We start from the raw sequence: 22,001 nt of genomic DNA, 5'->3' as shown, positions 1-22,001 counted from the left end.
ATAACCTAGTTTCTCCATCACCCTTGCTGGCACCAGTCTCAAATATCTTGAAGAATTCTCTTGTGCATTTGTAATTACAAATCATGCTTAGTCAAAATGTAATTTCCAAGAGAGCTGACCTCCTTTTTTTTTTTATTGTACTGGTTTATGGAAGTTAATGTGAATGTGTGTGTGAGTGTGTGTGTATGTGTGTGTGTGTGTGTGTGTGTGTGTGTGTGTGTGCTGTTATTCCTATAATTTTAGGAAGTTGTAGAGGAAACTATGGAGCTGGCAGAGGGGGAGGCAGAGACAAGACATTTTAATCAGCGATATCTATTGATGGATGAAGAGGGCTGGGCTCTGGGTGTTATCTTAGTGGAAATGACAGCAAAGTGACTGAAATTAAAGCCTGATACCTTGTGCAGAAGGAAGGGATGTTGGGATTATGTACCTATCAGCAGATCTAGAGATGAGCTTATCCCATCCAGTGACAGGAATTAAAAGGGATGTGAACTTCCACATGAGATCTCTCATTCACAGAGACAAACTAACAATTGTGCCACAGCTGAGGTCCTGGGATATGGGAATCTCTAGGGCTTGCTTAGGGACTGAGGGTTCCATGCAAGGATAAGTACAGAGTGGACAGAAGATCTGCGAACAGTATGTGTTGTCAGCGTAAGGAAGATTCAAACATTTGCAGTCTTATTTATTTACTGATGCTGAGACGTGGTGCTGTTAAGAAATAAGATTTCAGTGGCTACTTGGAAGACAATGAAGAGAAGCCAGGCTGTTTAGGAGGCCTCTCCACATTGCTTTGAGTATACAAATTGCTTACTTGGAGTTCCAGGAATAAGTATGGAAAGGAGATCAAGTTAATAAAGAAAGGCAATATGCGTTTTGAGTACCAATTATGTGACAAATTCTGAAGTGAGGTGTGCACTCATGCTTATGCTTTCATATTTAAGCTTCACAGCTAATCTCTATTTACATTATACCCATTTTACAGATTAACAACAATGAGACTCAGAGAGGGTAGCAGCTTGTCTAAAGTCACACAATGAAAGGAGCTTGAATTTGAATTCACATTGAAGTTTATTTTTAATATACTTAACAGCCTTTCTCTGTGACCATTATAGTAGGGAACCTGTTCAGTCAATAATTATAAAAACAATTAAGAAGATGACCCTGGTACCATTTCTGTGAAGGTCTATGTCCGAAGTATTTTGATTTTATGTCCCTTCTGTCTCACAGCTCAGTGAAAAAGATGACCACAAGAGTCTTATTTACTGCAAGGTACATTGAGGTTATAGAAGTAAAGAATGTTATCCAAGGGCCTACAGTTCTTAGTCTTCTGGACCCCATCTGTGTATAGGGAGAGAGATCAACCTGCCAACTCCTGCATCATAACCATCTTGCTGTCCTCTTTGTAAACAGTGTCCTGAGGAGCTGAAGCCCATGAAGGATGGCTCTGGCTGCTATGATCACTCCAAGGGCATCGACTGCTCTGATGGCTTTAATGGAGGGTGTGAGCAGCTTTGCCTACAACAAACACTGCCTTTGCCCTATGATACCACCTCCAGCACCATCTTCATGTTCTGTGGGTAAGTCTCCATATCTAAGATCCAGCAAGTCCCAGATAGCAGCAGAGAATCCGTGGTCAGGAAATGCTACCTGTCCCAGGTTGACCTGCAAAGACATGGCCTTTTGCTTCTTATGCTTCATACCCTGTTCGGTGTGCAAAAGAAGAATGGCTAGGAACTAGAGAAAGTATCCAAGGAGCTGAAGGGCTTTGAAGCCCCATGGGAGGAATAACAATATGAACTAAACAGTACCTCCAAAGCTCTGTAGAACTAAACTACCAATCAAAGAAAACACATGGTGGAACTTGTGGCTCTAGCTATATATGTAGCAGAGGATAGCCTAGTCAGTCATCAATAGGAGGAGAGGTCCTTGGTCCTGTGAAGGCTATATTCCCTAGTATAGGGGAATGCCAGGACCAGGAATAGGGGTGCGAGGGTTGGGGAGCAAGGGGAAGGGGGAGGGGATAGGGGATTTTCAGACGAGAAACCAGGAAAGGGGATAACATTTGAAATGTAAATAAAGAAAATATCTAATGAAACAAAAGAAAGAAATCAAAACAATTTTTTACGGGTATGTGAGTATAGGCATTCATGTAGAAGCCTCTTTCTAGGGTCTAGATGTTGTCCCATTCTGCTCTGTGCCCTTCTCTGTCTCTCCTTGCAGCGCCATCAGTGTATGTTGAGCCAGATTCACAGATGTTGAAGATGAGAGTATAAGTCTGCCAGATTGCAAAGTAGATCCTGTGAGAAGTCAGCAGTTTGGGTTTAGTGCTTCATCTTTTTGGGTCCTATATCTATCTGGGTCAGAACTACTAACTGGGGAATGGCACACGTAAAGCATGAAAGAGTTTATAGACATCTTCTGGCTTCTGAAGGATTCAAGCTCAGATGCTTTTATTACTATTTTTCTTTCTTCTGTTTTTATTGGTGGAGGAAGGCTTGGGGTTGAACTCAGTGCCTTTCACATGCCAGGAAAGTACTCTACCATTGAGGTACATCCACAGATGGAAACAGTGTGAGAAATGAAGAAGCAAACACATTCAGATAGACTCCCCTATGGCCTCTCTTCTCTCCCTCTCCCTCTCCCTTCCCCTCTCCCTCTCCCTCTGCCTCCTTCCCCGACACCCCTCTCTCTCTGGGCTGCAGCTAACTAGCCTGTGAAAGATGCTTATCCTCACACACAGGGGCAGAGCACATTTCTCCAAGTGACTATGCGCATGATGCTTCTGCTGCCTCAGCACCTAGAGTGGTGTTTGGTCCTCAGTAACCTCTCAAGAATATAGCAATATCTTTATATTTCCTCTCCTATTTATTCCCTCCCTCATTTGCTCATCTTGGCCTTTCTGTCATTCAAAAAAAGTCCTGTGATCCCAGTGAGAAGTGTCCCAGACATTCTCATTACCAAGTGCAGGAGGGTAAGAGACAGAGCAGCTTTTACAGTCCTGTGCATCACAAAAAAAAAAAAAAAAAAAAAAAAAAGGTGGCAGCCAGCATGGGTTTAATCCCAGTTTGCCAGAAAATTAATTTAATTTTGTGGTTCTAGTACACAGAGTTCGGTACTTATTTCAGGGTTTCCTTTCCTGCCCCCTTTGAACTCGAGGCTGCCGGAGCCTTCAAGCAGGTGTTGAAGCAGCTCGCTGGAGGCCTTAGATATGTATCAATAAAATAAATAAGAAATAAATTAGCGTATGCAGACCTGAATTTATGGCAGTCTCTCTCCTCGGCTTAAGTGACTGCAGGGCAGTGTTGAGTAAATTATGCATGGATTCAGATCTGCAGGCTTGCATACAGAATCAGCTATGTTCTTATCATTGTTATTTTCCTCTCTTGCTATGCACTTGGGGGAGGGTGCGCTGCAGAAAATAACAGTCGCAGCAGCCGCCACCGCTGGAGTAATGGATTTTGACATCAGAAATCATCAACACTGTCTGCCCAGTGTGCGCCGCAGGGCACCTTGGATTCAATAGACACATTTTAGTCCCAGGACTACCTCTGTCCTTTAGGCAGTAGGTGAGCCTCCCAAAACTCCTGACCTTCCTCATCTGTAAATGGTTGATAATACCTGTCTTGTTATAAAAATGGTTGTGGAGCATGCAAAGTACTATCTGATTTATTGTCCTGTTAACTAATAACGTTGAAAGCCATACCATTGGTAAAGTAGCTTGTGGCCTTCTTGCTGGTTGGCTTTGGGCACATTACTTAGCACTGCTTAACTCTGTGCCTCAGTTTCCCCCTCTGTAACATAGTTTCTGTATATGTGTTTACTATAGAGAATAATGCATTGCCTACACCATATATTGTGAGTATTGAGAGTGCTTTCAAGCTACATACTGTGTGGAACTAAGTCCACTGAGTGACCTGGTGAGAGTTGTTTGCCTCTCGTCTGGTGACATGATGCTCTCCACTTTGCTTTTCTGGTCTGTGAGACTAGACATTTTGACACTTCTGTACCATGAAATTTCTGTGAAAGTGTTAAACACGATTGGATTAGAGCGTGGGTGAGCTGTTAGAGCCCCTTCACTGTTGGTAAACAAAACAGAGAAGGAAATCAAACGCAGGTTTCCTAAAACCCACTGCAGGTTTCCATATTGTCTATTAAGGATGCAAATGAGAAGTTACCCACACTTGTTAGAAGCACTGTAAACAATGAAGGCTATTAGCAGGTGCTTGTGAAAGAGTTGGCTGAGAGAGAAGTAAGATGCTGTTGAATTAAGCAGAGTAAACAAAACAGACCCTCCCTTTCTTAACTCACGTGAAGCTCTATGACCTTTCTAAGGTTGGGTGGGAGCAGGCTGAATAAATCTGCTTGCAGCCAGGTTAATAACAGCAGCTAATGATTCATTAAGCACTTCTTACGTGTCATGACTGCTTTAAGTGACTGCTCTGTTAACCCTCATGACAAGTCTGCAAGAAAGGGACAGTCATGATTTCCATTTTACTGATTAGAAAATCAAGCACAGAGGTTTGGAGGCTTGGTGGCTTGCCCAAGGTCACATAGCTGGTAATTGGGGGCCATAGGAATTCCAACTGAGGATGTATGGCTCCAGTTCAGGCAAGACAGATCGACTATCTTTGCCAGCCGCTAAATATATCCAGTCATGGAATCTTGGTGAAGTGATTCAATCTCTTTGAGCCTCTGCTCTTTAATGTAAGCTCAGAAGTGACTTCGCAATTGTGGGGATTAAGTGAAATTATGCAAGCAGGGAGACTGGCAGGTGGAAAGAAGCATTCAGTAAACTGTGTAATTATTAGTTTAATAGGTAAAAAGCTGTAGCATTTGAGTGTTCGATCAATGAAGTTTAGATTGTGCTCCCTACTCTGTGTCCAGTACCTTGAACAGAACCTAGTCCATAGTGGTGCTCAGCTAATAATTATTTATTAAAAGGTCTTCACTTAATGTAAGTCAATGTAAGGCATTGGTACTCTGGCCTTTCCAGTTAACATCTCCAACACATCCTATCCTTATGCTACCCCCATGGCCTCAGTCAATGGGATTTTGACAACACTGTTCTATCTGCAACCCCTCTTCTCCCTGTACTCAACTCATCCTGTCCTTGGTCCATTAACTTGGACATCTCTATTTCACTTTTTAGACTTAAGGCAGGCATCTTCTCCAGCAAGTTTTCCTGAATATCATGGAAGTGGTAAAAGAGATGTACAGTTACCTCAATGATGGGTGATAATACCAATGCTTACAGAAAAAGACTGCTTAAACTGTGGCTCAATGTTTACCAAGTGGGATAGAGAACATATAGAAAGAATTTTTTCTCTTTATCATTCTTATGTGTATGTGTCTGATATATTATATATAATTATTATAAATGGTATACTGAATAAAGCATTAAATAAGCTATAGAGTTAATTATAATAATTTTTAATTCAACTCATCCTTTGATAAGGGAGAGTATTACTTAAATTTGCCTGTAATTTATTTTACAGGGGTTGGAGGAGGGTTGAGGCAGGGTGTCATGGAGCCCAAGCTAGTTTTGGATTGACCATGTAGCCAGAAACCTTAAACTCCTTATCTTTCTTGCCTCTACCTCCCAAGTATTGAGAAAACATTTGTAGCTAATCTAATTTTACTTGTGATATCTTATAGACATGATTTCTGGCTAACTACCCAGATTACAAGTCTGTCACCAGACCAACACAGTACATTGCATTTTTTTCTTTCTACATGAACTCCATTGAGTTCTTCATTTACCTGTTTCACTTTTATCATCATACCATGCCCCCTTTAAGAACAGAAGGTATATCTTAGGCATCTGAGTGTTTGCCTTAATCACTGCTCCATTCCTGTGGAGAGACAATGTAACTAAGGCTACTCTTATAAAAGAAGACATTTCATTATGGCTTCCTTATGGCTTCAGAGGGTCCATTATCATCATGGCAAGGGGCTTGTTGGTAGACACGAGTTGTACTGGAGGAGTAGCTAAGAGCTACATCCTCATCTATAAGCAAAGACAAAGACTAGGTCTGGCACAGGCTTTTTGAAACTTCCAATCCAACCCCTAGTGACAGACTTTCTCCCACAAAGATGTACCTTCTCCAATGATAACTCTTAATCCTTCTCAAGTAGTGCGACTCTCTGATTACTAAACATTCAAATCTACGAGCCTATGGATGCCATTCTCATCCAAACGTCCTCAGTGTTTGTGCTACCATTTTCTACTGCTTGAACCAAGGGCTTCTTTAAAACTTTAATATCAGAATGAGAGAATTCGCTAACCTTGGGTTTGTTATATTCCTTTTGTGTTTGGGATTTTATGAGATGCTAGCAGTGCAGTGAAGCATTGATCATAAGTTCTTGTCGAAAAACAACAAAGAGGATACTGATAGCAGGTTGCTGATCCCTTCCTTGTTCCTGATAGATGGGAACAGAGTCCAGATAACCAGTGTGACTGACAGGAACTTTGAGGTAGGTTGTGAAGTCACTGGCCTCTAAGCTGAAGTAATTAGAATGATTCTTATAGATGGGGAGGCATTGCCTTCTGTGAAGACCCCAGTAAGTTGCCTAGCAACTGGGTTTATCTGCTGTGTTTGTGTGGGTGAGTTTGTAATATCTACCACACACATTTCCAAGAGAATTTAATTTTATCCACATAAATCTGACGCATTTTTTTTGTAAGTTGCTAATATAAAGACAGGGCTAAGCAAGAGTATTATAGGGAATGAAAGTGGGAAAGAGAAAATAGTTCTGGGAGTCTGAAATTAGAAAGTTACTCAACATAATGATAAATTTAGCTTTGTGCTTCTTGGCAATGAAAGTAAACAGTTAAACAAACACATGAAAACAATACAGTAGATTATGTAGTTGCCTTTGCTTAAGATAAAGAAAGTTATGTTTCTTGGCCGTATTAACTGAGACATTTCTCCACTTGTTTCCATGTAAACAATGTGAGATTTTCATCAGCAGTTTTAAATTTTCCATATATCTGTGAGTGGTTAGAAAGACAATCAAGGCTTCTGTGAGTGGTTAGAAAGACAATCAAGACTCACAGCCACCTGAACTACTGTTAGGAGGTAAGGCTAGGAGCTTGAACTATCCCAAGGATTTCTCAGCTCCAATTGAAAAGTGAAAAGGCATTTAGCCAATGGCAAGATAGCTCAGCAGTCAGGGTGCACTTTTTGCTCTTCCAGAGGATCCAGACACAGTTCTCAACGCCAACATGGTATCTCACAGCCACTCAAGGCTCCAGTTCTAGCAGATCTCATGGCTTGCTCTGATCTCCATGCATATCCAGGTGCACATGTTTTTGTTTGTTTATTTTTACAGTAATACTAGCAGACAAAACACTCAGACATATACAATTAATAGATCTTAAAATTTGTTTTCAAAGAAAGTATATTCACGCACATGGGCTCAGAAACACACCATCCTCAAATCGTTGTAATTAATCTATGGGTTGATTGTTCTGTTTACATGATATGGGAAGAAGAGGCGATAAATACCTATGAGTACCATCTGCAGCTAACAGGAAACTCCTTGTTTTCATTCCCTAAACTAACATCTGCTCTGGATTTAAACAATACTGAGCTGGAGAATGCAGACACTGGATTTTATTTTGAGCTTAGGATACAGCTCTAGTTCTAGCACTCAAGCACTTGTCTTGTGGTTCTTTCTGCCTGATGGGCTAGAACTAGAGCTGTATCCCTTTGTCCCTGAGTTGAAGGATTTAGCCTTTACTACCTACCATAGTATTAGACACTTTTCTCAGTGCTTTGAAAAAACACCAGACATGCAGCAAGTTCAGAGAGGAATGGTTTATTTTGGCTCTTTGTCCCCTTAGGACACATTCTACCCCTGATAAGAAGTCTTGGTAAATGGAGATGGAGGCAGCTGCTCACATTGTATCCATAGCCAGGAAGCAGATAATGAATAGGCCTTGGTTCCAAGCTATAAAATCTCAAAGCTCTGTCCTGCTGCTTCCTCCCTCCAGTGAGGCTCCACCTCTTGAAGGTTCCAGAGTCTTCCCAAACAGTGACTCTAGCTGGAGGCCAAGTGTCTAAATACATGAGCCCATAGGGGGCATTTCACATTCAAGTCTATATTCGGCAGGGTTCTCTAGAGTCACAGAACTTATGGAATGTCAGCATATATTAAGGGAATTTATTGGAATCACTTACAGTCTACTGTCCAACTAACCCAACAATGGGTAGCTGTGAGTGGGAAATCCAAGAGTCTAGTAGTTATTCAGTCACACAAGACTAGGTACTTCAGCTGATCTTCTGTATGAGCCAGAATCCTCAAGAAGTGGGTTCCAACAGATGTGCTGACTAGTAAGTGCAAGCAGGCAAAGAAGAACAAACCCTTATTTTTCCCAATGTCCTTATGTAGGCCTCCAGCAGAAAGTAGGGCACAGATTAGGGTATGCCACCAAGCCTGGACTTGGAACTTGCTCTGTCTGATATTGGCCTTGAACTCAGAGATCTGCTTGCCCCAGTCTCCTGGAATTAAAGGCATGTATTACCTTGCCTGGGCCTAAGCTTTTCATGGCCACTATACCTCAAGATCTGGATCAAAAACATGTTTCATCCACTGTCAAGATCCAGGTCAAATGCTTTTGTCTTCCAACTTCAAGATTTGGATCACAGGTGTTCCCTCCATTTATAGATTGTAGTTCATTCTAGATGTAGTCAAGTCGACAGCCAGGAATAGCCGTCACAATCCACCCCTTGTCAACTTGACACAACTCATATCTCATGTCCAAATGAAATAATAACCAGGTCATAAATAGATGTAACATGATATAACTATTACTCCTACAACTGCAAACACATTGTAAATTTAGATTAGGTCAATGTCCCTTGGGAAACATCCATTTAGTATTTCAACTTAATAACCATTGTTACTCTCTTAACCGATGTTAAAGAAATTGGAAGAAAGCACAAATATCTATACAAATGTGTTCTTAACAAAATAAAACAGAAGTACTTGTGCCACTTATGGGCGAACCATTATCAAACAGCCACAAACTCACAACACTGAGTTACCTCTAGATGCCTGTCTGCTAGAGTGAAGTTTCGGGATAGAATCTAGGGTCTTAGCAAGTTAGACAACTGAGCTATATCTGAATACCTGCATGTGAGATTCTTATCATACACTCATTATCAACCACGGTGCTGATCATTAATCATTTTCAAATTATCAGAAAATGGAGAGAAAAACATAAAGCCCTTCCATGTATTTTGCAAGATACTTTCTTGTAGGCTCTCGTGAATGCTGTTTCAGAAAATTGGTCATAGACTTATAAAACAAGAAATATCTAAGTGGTGAGGCCCATAGAGGAAAAGTCTGTCTTTCAGGTTCCCACTGTATCCGGGAATGGCCAAGAGTATGATGAGTTCTGTTGCAGAGAAACATATTTTTATTGTAAAATACACACACTCCCAACTTTTACAGTTTTTAAAAATTATATGTTTAACTAATATGTTCAACTAATGTTGAAATAATAATCCTCCCCTGCCCCTTTTTCTTCCAATTTGAACTGCTGTTGTTTCCTACAACTTTTGAGAGTAGGTACAGTCTACTGTATAATGAGCCTGCAGTCTCCAATGGTCCCTGTCATTCCTTTCCCTCCCTTTCTCTTTCCCTAAGTACCCTTTTCTCTCTTCGTTTTTCTATTCTTTCTCTTCCCCCTCTCTCCTCTCCATTTCCTTCCTTCTTGTTTGTTTGCTTTCTTTCTCTTTTCCCAAATAGACTTGAGTACATTACTTCCAAAATTATTTTTTCTAGAAACTTCCCATTTTTGTTTAAGTAAGATGTAGACTGTTTAGAGAAAATCTTTAGATCTTTATTTTGTTAGCTTTGTGGCAGTCCTGAGACTCTCAATAGGAAAGACCCCTGTGACACTGATGGGAGGAATAAGACAGTTCATGTTCCTGGTTACTGGCCCTGCTGAACTAGCTGATAGGCACCTGTTCCCATATTACCATGGCCGTCAGAAGCGTAGTTCATCTCCATATTTTTACAAGTCTCTGGTGTGCATTTCCTTCTCATTTAGCCTTAACTTTCTTTATTTGTAATCTTTCTGTAAGGATTGGATTCCCCTTGTTTATTTTAAGAAATAGTATCTAGTTTATGCATTTCAATAAATAATTTTATTGGTCCCATAAACCACCAAGGAATGATGGAATAAGCAATCCAGAAAACACAAAAAAATAAAATTTTAAATTATGTGCTTTGAGAATTTGTCTTTTTTATAGGTTCCTGGGGTGTGTGTATGTGTGTGTATGTGTGTGTGTGTGTGTGTGTGTGTGTGTGTGTGCATGTGTGTGTGTGTGTGTTTTCTTTTGCTTTCTTTTGTTTTTAAAAACAAAGATCATTAGAGAGGACAATTTGTGATAACATGGAAAGAAAGCTGGAGTTGGATTAAGATGACTAGGGTCGAGATCCTAGTTTTTCCAAGTAGTCATGTGACCTTGGTCAAAGCAGTCAGATAACCCACGCCTCAGATTCTCAATGGCAATGTAAGAATGAAATTGCTCATCTTTCCACATTACTATGAAGGTTAAATAAACAAACATATGTGTTGTAGACCAGACACAGAGAAGGTTTTTTGGGGCTCCTGACAAATTCCCATTTAGCTCTACTTTCCTTCTAATGTGATGAACATGTTGAACGGAGTACACCAGTTGCTTTAAACTAAAATGCCCACTCTGGATCTGTACCTATTTTCTCTTTTGCATTTGTATAAATATATAATTTCATGCAGATCTTGGCTGTTTTCCTGTGAGCCTACGCTCTTTTGAATTTCTGTAAGGAAAAGCCTCCCTAACAACAGAATGTTCTAAAGAAGCCATATAATTACATGGCATCTTACAAAAATAAAATTTAAAAAGAAAACAACAGCTAAACAGACCTTCACATAGATCTAACTGTGAATTCAGGAGCCTTGGGAAGAATTGTCACATGTCAAAACTCAGAGGATCGTGGCCTTTGTCAATCTTTCTTGCATCGTGTCTGCTAGGGTCTTACAGAACTTACCCTAGGATGTTCTATATTTTCTCTCTTCCTCTTCCCCCACCCCTCCCCCACTCTCTCCATCCTTTCTTGCTGAACCATAAACCTTTGTTGCCCCCAAGCAAAAGAAAAGTCCCTGAAAACTGCAGTTTTGCTGTTAAAATTGTGCACATAGACTCACATCCACATACAACCAGACACAGCTCGCTCGAGTGACACCCTGGGTCTACATCTAAACACTGTTGTTGAGTTGCCCCCCTCTTGTCTCCGGTACTTGGTTTTCTTGATTGACAACAAGAGCAGAGCAGTGCCTCTCTAGGAGGGTGAGGCTCCTGCTCTTGGCTTTCTGGTGAAGCCCCACAAACTCAGCAGCTAAAAACAATACAAACTTACTACTCTACAGCTCTATCAGAATTCCTCAAGTTTAGGCACTGGCAAAGATGGTTATACTCAGGAGACTTTGCAGTCGTCTTCCTCCTGTATTTTCCAGATACTGGGGACCTGGGGCGCCCTTGTATCTCCTTGGTTCTCAGGTAGCTACCTTCTAAGGGCTTATTTGGTAGCCGTGTAACTTATGTGGACTCATGGTCTTAGAGGTTTCAGTCTTTGGATGATTGTCACAGATGCTTTGGACATGTCACACGCAGCACAGCACAGCATAGCACATGATAATCAAATAGCTGAGCTGCAGAAGGATGGCTGCTTACTTCATAATAGCCAGAAAGCAAAGCAAAAAAAACAGGGGGCAGGGTCTCAATATCTCACCCAATGGCATTCGCTTACCAGATACCTAAGATTCTTTCTACTAGCCCTTACTACTCAGTAGTTGCACAAAATCCCTAATAGAGCTACTGACTGGAAAACCACATATGTAACACATGAGGCTTTGGGGAGCAGTATCCAAATCCCAGCAACAGGTTTGAGGAACAAGATATGGGCGTCTCCTGAGCCACGACTCTACTTATTTTAGGCTTTAAGTAGCAAATCAGGTAGTCTATAAAATGTGCATCTGTGCAGTAACGGATATAGGACTGAGCTTTGCATATACAGGTGTACATACATGCAGTGCAATTATTTTGCTAATATATCATGCACATTTGTTACACAAATAAATATAAATTGTGCATATCATTCACTCATAATGAATGGCATGTAAGAAACTCCTAATTCTATATTTTGACAAGAAAAATAAAAGAAGAATCAATTGCAACTTTAGGAAACCTGGTCTACAGAGAAGGTAGAGGCTTGGATTCACACTCCCAGGAATGTATAACTGGACTAGTATAGGCAAATGGCAGTGCTCACCACAAGTCTAATAGGTGGTATATTAATTTGCTACTATATGAAAAGTGCTGTTTTATAGCCTAAGTTATCTCTAATTCTCACATCAGCCCTTTGATGAGGGCTGTAATTATCCTCATTTAATAGATTATGACATGGAACCTGGGAAAATTAATAGACTTGATCAAGGTCATATGGAAGGTGGTAGCACAGCCTCTGTTTGAACTCAGGAGTAATTAGCTCCAAAGTCTGAACTTGATGCCTTATGTCTCCCTTAAGTAAGCTAGTGTGAAATCACAATGAACATTCTAAAGTAGATTATACATGCCACCTTCTCAGACTGAGATCCTGTACTGCTATGAATTTACAATGAAAAGGGAAGCGATCTATTTGTTATTTTAAGAAAAACAACAAAACAAAGTCATCCTGTCTTCTGGAATGTGGAGATGTCTTGGTGGAGGACCTGAACCCACACAAAGACTCAAAGGATTGCCTGTCTGTAATTCTTCTGCCCTTACAGTTAAGCCAGAAAGAGAATCCCAGAAGCTCACTACCTTTGTACACACAGTGGCCAATAAGGGTGATAGAAGGTGCAGATCAACACCTGAGTTTAGCACCTCTCTCTCTCTCTCTTTCTCTCTCTCTCTCTCTCTCTCTCTCTCTCTCTCTCTCTCTCTCACACACACACACACACACACACACACACACACTCACACATACATTCATGTACATAGTGTGTTTTAGAGAAAGAGAGAAAAAATAAAATCTTTTGAAATATCTTCTGGATATGAAAGACATCTCAAGTTGAAATGACCACATCTTTAGAAGAAAAGAGGGCCCTGTATCAGACTGGTGCTTGGATGCAAAGCTACAGTCAGGAGTTCCACAGAATTTACTAAGATGCTAGAAAGACTTAAAGTAAACAGATGAAGCACTTGACTCAAGGGTTAAGAATATATTGTAAAACAAAATAAAGAAAGCAGCTGGAAGAAATTGATCCAAATAAATGCAGAAGTAATGAAATAGGTTAGGGAAAAGGCACAACAATTAAAATTCAGAAAGCTTGGTCAAGGGAGGGAGGGGGAGCTATCTGAAGTAAATGCATTAGAAGTGAACAAATAAACAGTGAACAACGGACAGAACTGTGGACACAAAACCAATAAAAATACTTAATGACAGTACTGTGTATGATATTATAGCAACCCATATGGAGACTTGATAAAAAGTATTACATTCTTAGAAAACATAAATTCAAAGTTAGAGTCATGAATACACAGAAAATACAAGCAGACAGAAAATGTAGAATTAGGAAAACTAAGCATGAATAACTTAAAGCAACCAAAAGGAGAATTTTCCACCTTTTACTATGACTCCAACACTCAAATATATGGTCTGATGCCTATGAAATTATGGTGGACATATTAGAGCTAGTTAATTTGATTGAACCAAAATCAAATCACAAAAAATTTAGCAATAGTTTTTCTCAAACCACAGATAACTAAGGAGAAAACATAAGAGAAAATGTCAGTGAGACATTCCTTGGGCTGGTTGGTTGTTAACTTTAAAAAAAAAAAAAAAAAAAAAAAGAGTCATCTTGGAAGAAGACACCTCAGTTGAGAAAGTACCTCCATCAGATTGGGCTGTGACCAAATCCATGGAGGTATTCTCTTGGTTAATGTTTGATGTGGAAGGGTTTGCTTCACTGTGATTGTGCTGCCTCTGGGAAAGTGGTCCTGTGGAGTGTAAGAAACCAGCTGAGCAAGGCATGGGGAGCTTGCCAGTAAGCATCCTTTCATGGCATTGCTTCAGTTTCTGCCTCTAAGTTCCTGCCTTGACTTCCCTCAGTGAAGGAGTATGATCTGAGTTGTAAGTTTAAATAATCCGATTCTTCCCCCAGTTCTTTTGGTCACAGTGTTTTATCATGGTAATAGAAAACTTAACTAGAAAATTCCTGAAATGGAGACGATTGTGATAATATACATTTTAACTCTTGAAATACAAAGCCTCTGTACAGGAGCTCTACAAGTCAAGGACTACATTATATATAAGCAAAAAGGTAGGTAGCTTGTCCAAGGTTTCACAGCTCCTGAGAAGCAGAATCAAGATTGATACTCGGTTGGCCTGGATCCAAAATATATGTTACATAATCATAATCCTGAAATTTACGATGTCTCCCATAGATTCTGTTAATATTCTCCCCCCCAAAACCTCATGATAAAAACAATCTGAAAATGTTTTAAAAAATACTTGATGAATGGACAAGAAAACTTGGCTTCTAAATTAGAAGATTCTAAACCATGATGTTGCTGCAAGAGGAAAGATGAGATAAGTTTTGTTCCTGTAACAAATTAACCATCTATCCAACCAGAAGCATACATAAACATGGAATCTCTTATTTGGCACCCCTTATCCATCTTACACTATTTACATTAACATATGGTCTCCAAAGAGTCTACAGGGAACACTGTACAGAATACAGTAGCGTGGTTCCTCCGCTCAACTGCAATGAAGACTTATACAAATATACACACGCACGCTATAGAGCGTGTGCCCAGGAAAAGAAGAGTGTGGTGAGTGTATCTCTGTCACAATATAAGCAATCAATAGCACAGAACGTTCTTGCTAAAAGCTACAATGGTAGATCAGTGGTTAATAACTGCTTCTGCAAAGGATTGGAAATCTATTCCAAGCATCTATGTTGAATGGCTCATAACCACCTATTTTAGTAATGTGTAGATATTAAATAGAAAATAAACTCAACTGTGTGTGACTACTGTACATTTATATTTGATATATGAGAAAAATAATATTTCAAGTCATTTGGTGAATAAATGGACCCCTTTGGTCATTGTTTAGACATTTTAAGTCATTTATTTCAAGCAAGTAATCCTGTGGAGTAAATTAGACACCAATACATCATATATATCTTTGGAAGACTCAAAAAATAAAGTGAAAAAATTACTCCTACCACACACAAAATAAATACCATGCATATCAGGTAGCTACTGATTAGGAAATGTTAAAAACACTAGATTAATATACAAAAAGATAGTTGTATTATCTTGTGGCTTTTTAAACATTGCAAAAACTCAGTTCACAGAGGTTCTGTGGCATGCAAATCACAACCCAGAGTAGAAGAAAGTTGGAAAATATATGGACAGTAGGAGTCATCATCCAGATTTGTACACAGCATGTACAAATCAATGAAAGGGGAACAAATATCATAGCTGGGAAATGGTCAAAGCACAAAAATCATCCACAGAACTAGAAAGGGTTGTAGTGTGAAAGCAATCCAAATCCAAAGAAGAATGAATTGTTTTTCCCATGCCAGAGTGACAATAATGAGCATCAATGATGTAGAAAAATAAATTCCCTCATTTATCAATGATGGGACTCTAAACTGGTAGAGCCTCTACAGATGGCCATTTAGTAGATCTATCAAAATTTTAAAATTCATAAACCATTGACCCAGCAATCCCTCTTCTAAGAATCTGTCTTATGAAATACACACATGTGCCCAGTGATATATCTACTAAGATCTTCATTCTGGCAGTATTTGCAATAACAAATAGCTACAAACAGCCAAAGTGCCCATCAATAAAAATTAGTTAAAAGCATTATGGTACATTTGTACTGTGCAGTGCCAAATAACCATTTTAAAGACAGATCCATAAGTCACTGTCTTGAAAAACATTCTCTAACAACATTAGGTACAAATGCATATCTTATGAAAATGCGTCATGATTTTTATGTGTATAATTAACTATATGCTTGTGTTTGCATATCTAGGTATACTTTATATGATATTCATATATAAATGTGTATTTAAATGAGGATATACAACAGATAAATGTACTGACCATAGTACTGGAAGTAGGAGTAAGAAGAAATGTTCCACATTTTACTTTACACACTCTGATTCTGTTTACACATTTACAACAAGCATACAGTTAATCCCAGTTGCACAGACATTTTATATATGAGTGGGTAAAGAAAGATTAAAAGAATCAATCCTACCAGTTTACTAAGTAAATCACCTCTTCATATTGACTGGAAGCCTTCAGGGATAATGGGTGCAAGTAGACTTTATGGAGCAATTACTGAATGCTCTGCACTCAGGCATCCATTCCGTTCACCTGTGCAGAAGCTGTGTGGAGGAGGCATTTATTTGTACTTAAGAGATATGGAAAAGATGGTGGGTGGGGCATATATTTCAGCAAGAACCTTTGACATGCCCTCTCTGCAGCCTTTGGACAGGAAATTGTAGCCTTTGGACAGGTAACCAAAGCTTCCATGCAGTACCCTCAATGACAAGGGGGGAAATACAACAGAGCAACAGCTTGTTTTGTGAATGGGAGTGTCATGGGTTTTTTTGCTGGAGTGATCTTGAACCAAGTTTTTAGTGCAACTTGTCTATTATTGACCTTCAGCTGGGTTCCATGTCTCCACCATCCATCAGCTACAAGTTTCAGCAACACAGTTAGGTTACATTTTCCATCCAAACTACTCCACAGAGACTAACTTGTCCAATGTGTTCCTGAGTTATTTTATGCTCAAATTTAAGTAATCTCCACTGTTTTCCGGAGGAAAGAAAAATGAGATGGTGTGTGCTGCGTAAGGCTTCTAATCAGGCTTTTGTGTAAATAGAAAATACTAGATTTGGAAAATACTAGGCTTGCAAAAGATGCTTGGTTACTAAACAGACCTGAACTTCAATATCATATTTGCCCCCTCATAGTAATATGAGTCATCTTTAAATCCTTTTATTGATAATATATTCAGTGGGGGAGGTGATTTTACTCGATTTTACTTATTATGTGGAAATGAATATATGAATGGGTCAGGCTTTATAGGACAAGCTTAATATATAGAAATAGCCCCATGATTGCTACTTACCGTAATGAACTTGATAGGTTCATTGAAGCCTCATTTTTGTAGGCAATATATCATGTGATTTCATGGTATACAGAAGTTAAGTTCCCTTTTCATGCTCACAAGCTCCAAGAGGCAAATAACGTATTTGTTTGGGTCTTTGCAATTATGCAGCTTATTCTCTTGCCTGATTATTAAGTTATGCTCTGGTAATCTGCGCACATACTCACAATAGAACTATGAAAGGATATCTACACAAAAATTGTTACTTTGTGTTCCTTTTCAGGTGTGGAGGTTGCTGTTCCTCTTTCTCTACCTCTCTTCTATTTCAGTGGCCAATCATTGCCTAAGAAAACTCTTTTTTACTGAAAACATCTCTAAATTGGAAATATTATTTCCAATCTCCATTCATATGCCTGTTTGGTCCACAAAGGAGCCCGTGCCTTCTTCAAAGGCATGTCAAGGGCTCATCTGGCTGTCAGACACTGAAAGACCAGGGGAGACTACTAATTGTGATAATCAAGCAAAAGTCATTTCTGCAACTATGTGAACTGTACTTGATCCTGATGGGTCACCTTTGTTACAAGGGCAATATAAACTCTAATTTTCCTACAGTATTCAAACTTGGTTGACAGATAGATGGGGAATAGTTTCTTATTTGAGAAACTCATTGATAATTCCCTGTGAATTTGTCTGCTGTGCTTTTTAAATCTGTGTGTTTGTGGAAAACTATTCTAAAATGTACTTTATGTATAGATGTGCATGCTGGTGTCCCTCTCGACTTCTTCAAACTGTCACAAATGACTTCCCATGAATTTATCAATTTTCAGGATTAATGAGATTCTCTCTAGATACCTATGCCCTAGATTGATTTCAACCAAATTAACTGTTTCCATGCTTAAACGATGACCTATTTTTAGGCAAAGGAGAGCCTGGTTTTAGGTCACCTTCAGTGGGGGCACCTAGCATGGAGAGGTAACTCTCAACTGTTTTGTCATGCAGCTGTGTGGAAGAGTACAAGCTGGCTCCTGATGGGAAATCCTGCCTAATGCTCTCGGATGTCTGTGAGGGCCCCAAGTGCCTCAAACCTGACTCCAAATTCAATGACACCCTCTTTGGAGAGATGCTACATGGTTACAACAACCGAACACAACATGTAAACCAAGGTCAAGTCTTCCAGATGACATTCAGGTACGGGGCAGATGCTTGCACATATCCAGCCACTGGTGTAGACTCTTGGCTGGGGAAGAAAAGTATGGGCACGGTGGACCAGAAGCCTGTCATATTGCTGAATACTCTCCAAGGAGAGTTGGAAGTCATCAAAGGGTATCTTGTCAGACACCTTTTCCACTGACGTAAAATGTAATTGTTATTTGTTGCACCCTTCTATTCTTCAATGGCTATGTACATATTTTAATTTCAAAGTGAAATCATCCTGATAGTACACTTAATGAATTTTTTTCAGAAATTAATTAATCTCTCAGTCTACTGAAAGCCAAGTATCTTATAAATGACATCCTGAAATTTTAAAAATAGAGACATTTAATGAGTTAAAAAATAGAAAATCTTATTACCTAGAAACATTCCTCATTAACATTTCGCCACTGCTTCTAAACCACCTATGTCCCTCACTGTTCTCCTTCTCCCTCTCCATTTGTCTGTCTACACATATACACATGTTTCTCAAGTCTCAGTAGAGATGCTTTGAAATTACTTTTTACCCTAGTAACATCATAAAGACTTTTTCCCCTGTCAGTTATACAGTAGTACATGACTAATTAAAAGAAACATTTATTCAATGAGAAAGAACAGAATGATGGTTTGGTTTGATCAGGTTATACAAAACAATCAGTATGCAGAACTGATGTGAAGGATTTCCCTGGCCAACAGAAGAAGTCAAGGTCATTCAGGAAAGATGCACAGGGATGGAATTTATTTACAGTTTTATAAAGATCATTATGGGGGTAGCATGAGAAGGCTTGATCCTGTGTAAAAGTAGAGTGCCTTAAAACAACAAAAGGTCCCAGAATTGTAGACAGTGATTCCTGAAAAAAAAGAAAAGGAGTAAGTTATCATTCCAAAACAGACTCCTCATTATCAATACAGAAACTATAAGAATCAGCAACATCTTCACCACACCCATCATTTGTTAATAATAGCAAGCATTGGAGTGGAAAGTCAATGTGGCTAGCATCTACTAAAAATAGCATATGTTAAACTCATACCCACTATTTTTGATATCACAAATATTATACCTTTCCACTACTGTTGTTGATCTTTTCACCACTATTATTGCTAATAACTATGATAATTACCATAAATATTAATTTAGCCACACCTAAAGTATTCCAACACTACTTATATAAGTCTCTTTTCTGGAAGAACACATACATAGCACCTTTAGTGAATTAGAATATTTTTGAGAGGCCTCATCTTCTATTTTACTATTCAAAGCATGTGTGAAAATCCTGAGTGACTAGAGCCACTGACAGGTAGTGTTCAGAACCAGGTGTAAGTCTGACTAAAACCTTGCCTTTATCTTCTAATTCAATATGCCTCCTCATCTCCCATTTTTAGAGACAAAAAAAAAAAAAAAAAAGAAGCATGAGTTCTCTGGAAGCATTTATCTTCATGGCCATGTCATGGACTCTATGTACTTCTCTTTCCTCCAGTATAGTCTTAGTCACAGCTCTATTGCTGTAAAATGACACTATGACCCCTGCAACTCGTACACACTTAGAAGTCTAGTTCATTGTATTCATGATGGGAAGCACGGTGGGGTGGGGCAAAATTTGTGCTGGAAAAGGAGACAAAGTTCTACATCTAAACCAGCAAGCAGCAGGAAGAGAGAGAGGGAAAACCACTGGGTCAGTGTATTTCCAACCCTAAAGTCACCCTCAGTGATGCCATTCCTCCAACAAGGCCACACCTACTTCAATAAGGCCACACCTACTTCAACAAGGCTATGCCTCCTAATAGTGCTACTCCCTGGTGACCAAGCATTCAAATCCATGAGCCTATGGAGGTCATTCCTATTCAAACCACCATGTGTGCTATGGTGTTTATTAAGGATATGATGCAAAAGTGAGACATCATATCATATGCCTTGGTACTTAGACATAACTGACAAAGGAATGTTATATGCTTATTAAAGAAAGTTTAAATACAGAGTTTCAAGAAAAACAATTTACAGTGGAATCTATTGTAGATTGAGTGAATTTTAAATGTGCCTCTGTTGGGTTAGATAGCAATAATAAGGCTTAGAAGAGTCCACTGTTGATATGAAATATCACTTAGCTAATACTTGGAAGATGAGCAAAAGTCAGCACTGGATATGGTTTCAGTCGAAGATAATGATTCTAAGAAGGGAGCAAAGTTAGTTGTTTCAGGAAATGAGAGAGAGTGTTGTTGGGGAGGACAATGAAGGAATAATGAAAGGAATTGAATCTGAGACTGAGCCAGAGGGTGTGTCAGACAGAGTCTGTTGGCTAACAAGCCTGAGAAAACTCTTAAACTGCACAGGGAGGGTACTATGCAGTGAGTGGATTGCATTTCTTAGCCTCACTGGAGGAAAGCAGGTTATATGGAAAAGTGTGGAAATATAGGTGTCAATCAGGGGTCTGTTGGGGAAGCTCTATGATGAGTTTGTTGGAGACTTTAAAGATGATAGAAATTGTACCAGGTAGGAAAGGGATCTGACGTGGAAACAGTGAGGTGCAGTGAATAGTTGCAAGAAAAGGGAAAAGTTGAGAGAGACTTCGAGAGTGAACGAGGTGACTGGCAGACACAGTGTCAGTTTCAACAGTCCGATCCCCCAACTCTCGCCTCTTTTTATTGCTCAGGTGCTCAAGCCAAAGCTCAATGCAATGACACTGGAAACTCTGTGAAAGAAATTGAAGAACCTTCTAGATGAACTATGACTTAATGCTGAGAGTGTACAAAACTAGCTTTCTATAATTTTACGTTTACGAATGTGTCATTTCACGATGGATAGAATACTGCTCCTTGTAAAAGAGTTGGGGGAACCAAATAAATTACTCCTTTCCTTTGTTTTGAGTAAGAAGTTTACAAGCAAGAGAGATTACATGCACGATTGAGGAATGCAAGCAAATATTCATTCACAATGCAGCATTCTAAGAAAGGCTCATGCTTTCCAAAGAGTTTGAGAAGTATTAGAAGGAAGAAGAAAGAGCATGTCCGAGGACGAGGCATGAGAATGGAGTTTGAAGGGGTAGCAAAGGATAGTGTGGCTTGAGAGAGAGCTACAAGGGAATTTTCCTGTCCAAGAAAGGACATACAAAGTCCCAGATATATGGGAAGAATGTCATAGACTCGATCCCAGGTACACTTGTCTACATGCCTTGGTCCAATGACAAGCATAATTCTTCTTCTTCATGTGTTAGTGGCAGCATTTTATCAGGTTCCTCTACGGGCAAAAGCACCTTACATGTTGAAAGTTGGTTGATTTCACATGGAGTGTTTGACCCCTGATAAATGATCAAATGGATTAGTTTGTAGTCTATTATATGAGGATCAGCTTAATTCAAAGAGAACACCCAAATGGCTATGAAGCTGCTAAATCCTGAAGGGAGAAGAGGTGGGGAGGGGGGGGTGCTCCTGTGTCTGCCCAGGTCTAGAAACCATCAAGTTTCTCACCATCAAAATCAGTTGTCTTTCCTCACCTCCTCCCCCTCCCCCCTTCTCCGCTTCTCCTCCTCCTCCTCCTCCTTCTCTCCCTCTTCCAAGTACTCTCTGGTCCAGCCCAGTGAGTAGCCAGCAGGCACTTCCACCAGCCGTCCTGCCATATGCTTCCTTTCCCGACAACT

At 39.6% G+C, this 22,001-nt stretch overlaps 1 protein-coding gene across 3 annotated transcripts in view; it reads left to right on the top strand.

The window, feature by feature from the left end:
* The window catches only part of Astn2 (astrotactin 2), a 958,131-nt gene that overhangs the window by 597,158 nt on the left and 338,972 nt on the right, over positions 1-22,001 (top strand). For all 3 annotated transcript variants that reach the window (XM_021201332.2, XM_029539608.1, XM_021201333.2), the window contains 2 exons: positions 1,414-1,580; positions 18,178-18,366. In XM_021201332.2, coding sequence (XP_021056991.1) covers positions 1,414-1,580; positions 18,178-18,366 — 356 coding nt within the window. The remainder of the gene's footprint in view (positions 1-1,413; positions 1,581-18,177; positions 18,367-22,001) is intronic.

Source organism: Mus pahari, chromosome 6 (genome assembly GCF_900095145.1).
Source record: "Mus pahari chromosome 6, PAHARI_EIJ_v1.1, whole genome shotgun sequence".
NCBI lineage: Eukaryota > Metazoa > Chordata > Mammalia > Rodentia > Muridae > Mus > Mus pahari.
This window is presented reverse-complemented; position numbering and strand designations above follow the sequence as displayed.